Below are 3215 nucleotides of genomic sequence, written 5' to 3' on the forward strand. Positions count from 1 at the left end.
ACAGTGATTTTACAACATTTGAAATTTCAGCCTTCCCAAAAAGTCCTGAACCTTTTTGTCTAAATGAAAACAGATGGTGAGAGGGAAATGCAAGCCAGTCTGGTTTTTTTATTGGTATCAAACAGTTCTGTTGCATGACCTTGTCATGCATATCAAAATAACCTACTCCAGGAATCTTGTTTTATGTCAGATTCCCTAAGGATTGTTAAGTGCATAGTGGTTTGGTGTTGTATGATCAAGCCAATACAGCAACAAGGTTATATAACTCTGCTGAACTCAAGATCTGTTAATCAACGAATTATAACTCAGGAGAAAATGCTGCATTAGGGCTTAAACTTTTAAAAAAATCCAGTTCCAATTTTGCGACAACATACCAAAAGTTAGTGCAAAGTGATACGCTGTATTGTGTAGCCAGCGGTTTGACAAAACAAAATGTGAACTCCCAACAGGTTTTACTGTAGCACATGTGTGACTTATCCAGTGGATACGTAGCATTCTTAACTCTTTAAACAACTGAGGCCCATACTCTACACTGTATAAGTTGTTACTACAGACCTCAGTTCTGTCATATAATGTTGACCACGCCCCACTGTTTAAACAACGGATAGCGCTATCTGCCGGACAAATCACTATCCAGTGGATAAGTATTAGTGAAACCAATTGCGCTATCCAATAAATAGTGATTTAATCAACGGATAGCATTATCCACCTTTTGAACAGCTGGGGCCAAACAAAAAAGAAGATTTTCACATCCAAGGATCTTAATTTCTTCATTTGCTCAGCCAACAATCAGTAATTGCCTGAACTCACCTGAAGGCCCACCTTCAACCGACAGGCACTTTGTGCCTCAGAACAATTTTCATATACAACAATTCCGCCCGAACTGCTGAGATTCATCCAATTAGATCGCTACCACAAGCAATATGAATTTCCATAACAAAAAACAAATGGTTGAAAAGCCTGTCGGTTGAAGGTGGGCCTTTATTTTGAAATACTCCTCTAGGCTAGTAGATCACGTTCACACCTTTTATTTCACACTATTCTCTACTGAATTGCATCACGTGCCCCAGTTTGCCTCACACTGGCTATGCTGTGGCAAGCCTAAGTTTACAAGATGAGAGATCAGATCCATGGTTTGAACTTCATACTCATGGGGATAGTATTTGTTGGCGAGATTTTTGCCAATGTTTACGAAGAAGTCGTTAATAAGCTCTGCCTTTCCTTATTGCTAGTGATAAGTTCAGATGATGATGAGTGCTGCATCGGGCCGATTTGTTTATGCTTTTTGTGCTGCAAGTTCATTACCTCGGTAACTGTATTCCAGAAATCTTTGGCATTTTTGGCTTTCTTAAACTGGTTCAGCCAGAATGTGGATTTGGCTTCGCGTAACATCGTAGTCACTTTGTTTCTTGTTCTTTTGTACTAGCTCTTCCCAAAAGGCAGATGTGTTGCTCGTGCCGTCTAATCATTTGTATCGTTTATTCATCTCCTTTCTGATTTCAGTGACCCAGGGGAGGCTTTCCTTCCTACCGGTAATTTTGGCTGTTCGGGTGGGTATGTGTGTGTCAAGCTTGTCTTTGAAGGTCTTTGAAACGAAGTTCCCAGGCATGAGTAACATCGTCTATATCGTCGAAAAGTGACGTGACCCACCACGGTACATCATGTAGATCTTTTTGAAGGGATTTTTCATCGAGTCCCCTATAGTTTCGTACTCTTTTGATTGAGGAACCAGGGCTCCCCCTTTCCCTTAATTACCAGCGTTTTATCAAATCTGAAAGTATGGCTGGCTCAGCAGCAACATCACAAAAAAGGAGTTTTAGCATATCAAGTCAGGTAAGTACAAACAGCCATGAATCAAATGGAATTGTTCAGTTCTGGAACATGTGAATGCAGTAGATGTAGAAGTAAAATTAACAATTCTGTTTGAGCAGTTTGATACGCTGCCCCTTGCAAAAAACTGACCATCATATCTGGAGTGCTTTTGCTTAACTCTCATCCCATGCCAGTCTCCAATTTAATGGATTTTGCAAGCCAATCAACTCTAATAACAATTTATTGTTATAAGCTGCCTTACTTTAATTTTCTATCTTAACTTAACTTTAGAAGAAGGACAATAAAAAAATGAAAATCACATTAAAACACAGAGTAGTGCGAAAACTTACCAAGGAGCATAGAATTCTATAAGCCACACTGAATCACTAGTCATAACCAAAGAATTAAAATTACTGGCTGTCAATTCCACGACATCAGTGTGGGAACCGTAAAGAGCTCTGCCCAAAGACACGATACACGACAACAGAATCCCTAATAAAAAAAAACGAACAAAAAGATCTTCGCCACTGTAAATGATCGTAACATTCAAAGGGATAAAGGGTCAAACCAACCGTAAATGAGACTCATTCTTGGAGAATTTAAAAGATTACTGGTTAAAACACACTCCAAAGAGAGAACGAACTTCACTACAAAGCGAGAAAGTTTTTGCAGAGCTTCAAAGAGACCGGCCTCTCGTGGCTCGCTCTCATTGGTTAATTATCTATCTAAATTTCTACGGCTTACCGCTGATGACTTGACAATGGGCCCATAAACAAAGATCAGACATCCTTTGTGAATATCCAGTGTAACAGCCTGGATTACGACCATAAAAATTCGTACCTCTGAAGTTCGCAAACAAAGATCGTAATCAAGGTGAGCGAAATAATTTGCTTAAATCCTTATCAGGCTTACTATTTTCACATCATGATTTTTGTCCTGTAAATTAAAATGTACTGTCCATCTAGGTATTGTTGATGCCTTTCTTCACAGACTCTAACTTAATCTTGTTTTAAAGATTTTTGATAGGCAATCTTTTACTTTAATAGATCTTGCCATTTTCTTGGTTTATTGCCCGTATTGATAATTTCAGTATGCTCAGCCATCTATTCATAAATGACTTTGAAAGTGTACAAGCTTTATATTATTTTATAAAATGTTACTGCATGGAAGATAAGTATTTTGTGTGTGAAATCAGATTTGTGTTCTTGTTCATGCAAGTTTACTTATTCTTGTATCGTAGAAGTGTATGTGGCTTGGGGCCAGTTGCATTATCTTTTTTTTTTTTTACAGTGGCCCCATTCTTGCAGTTATTTTATTCAATGCTTTGTATTATATTGCATGACATTTATTACTTTAGAACATCACTTTTAGCTGTGAGCAACAATCAACACACAGTTCAGTGC

The 3215-nt window shown here is 38.2% G+C and overlaps 1 protein-coding gene across 1 annotated transcript in view; it reads right to left on the bottom strand.

Moving 5' to 3' along the window:
• The window catches only part of LOC138004561 (protein disulfide-isomerase A6-like), an 11820-nt gene extending 9314 nt beyond the window's left edge, over positions 1 to 2506 (bottom strand). Inside the window, exons 1-2 of the mRNA XM_068851113.1 lie at positions 2385 to 2506; positions 2163 to 2304 (exon numbers count right to left, since the gene is read on the bottom strand). Coding sequence (XP_068707214.1) covers positions 2163 to 2304; positions 2385 to 2400 — 158 coding nt within the window. The 5' untranslated portion in view covers positions 2401 to 2506. The remainder of the gene's footprint in view (positions 1 to 2162; positions 2305 to 2384) is intronic.
• Between the last annotated feature and the right edge of the window lie 709 nt (positions 2507 to 3215).

Source organism: Montipora foliosa, chromosome 5 (assembly GCF_036669935.1).
Source record: "Montipora foliosa isolate CH-2021 chromosome 5, ASM3666993v2, whole genome shotgun sequence".
NCBI classification, from domain to species: domain Eukaryota; kingdom Metazoa; phylum Cnidaria; class Anthozoa; order Scleractinia; family Acroporidae; genus Montipora; species Montipora foliosa.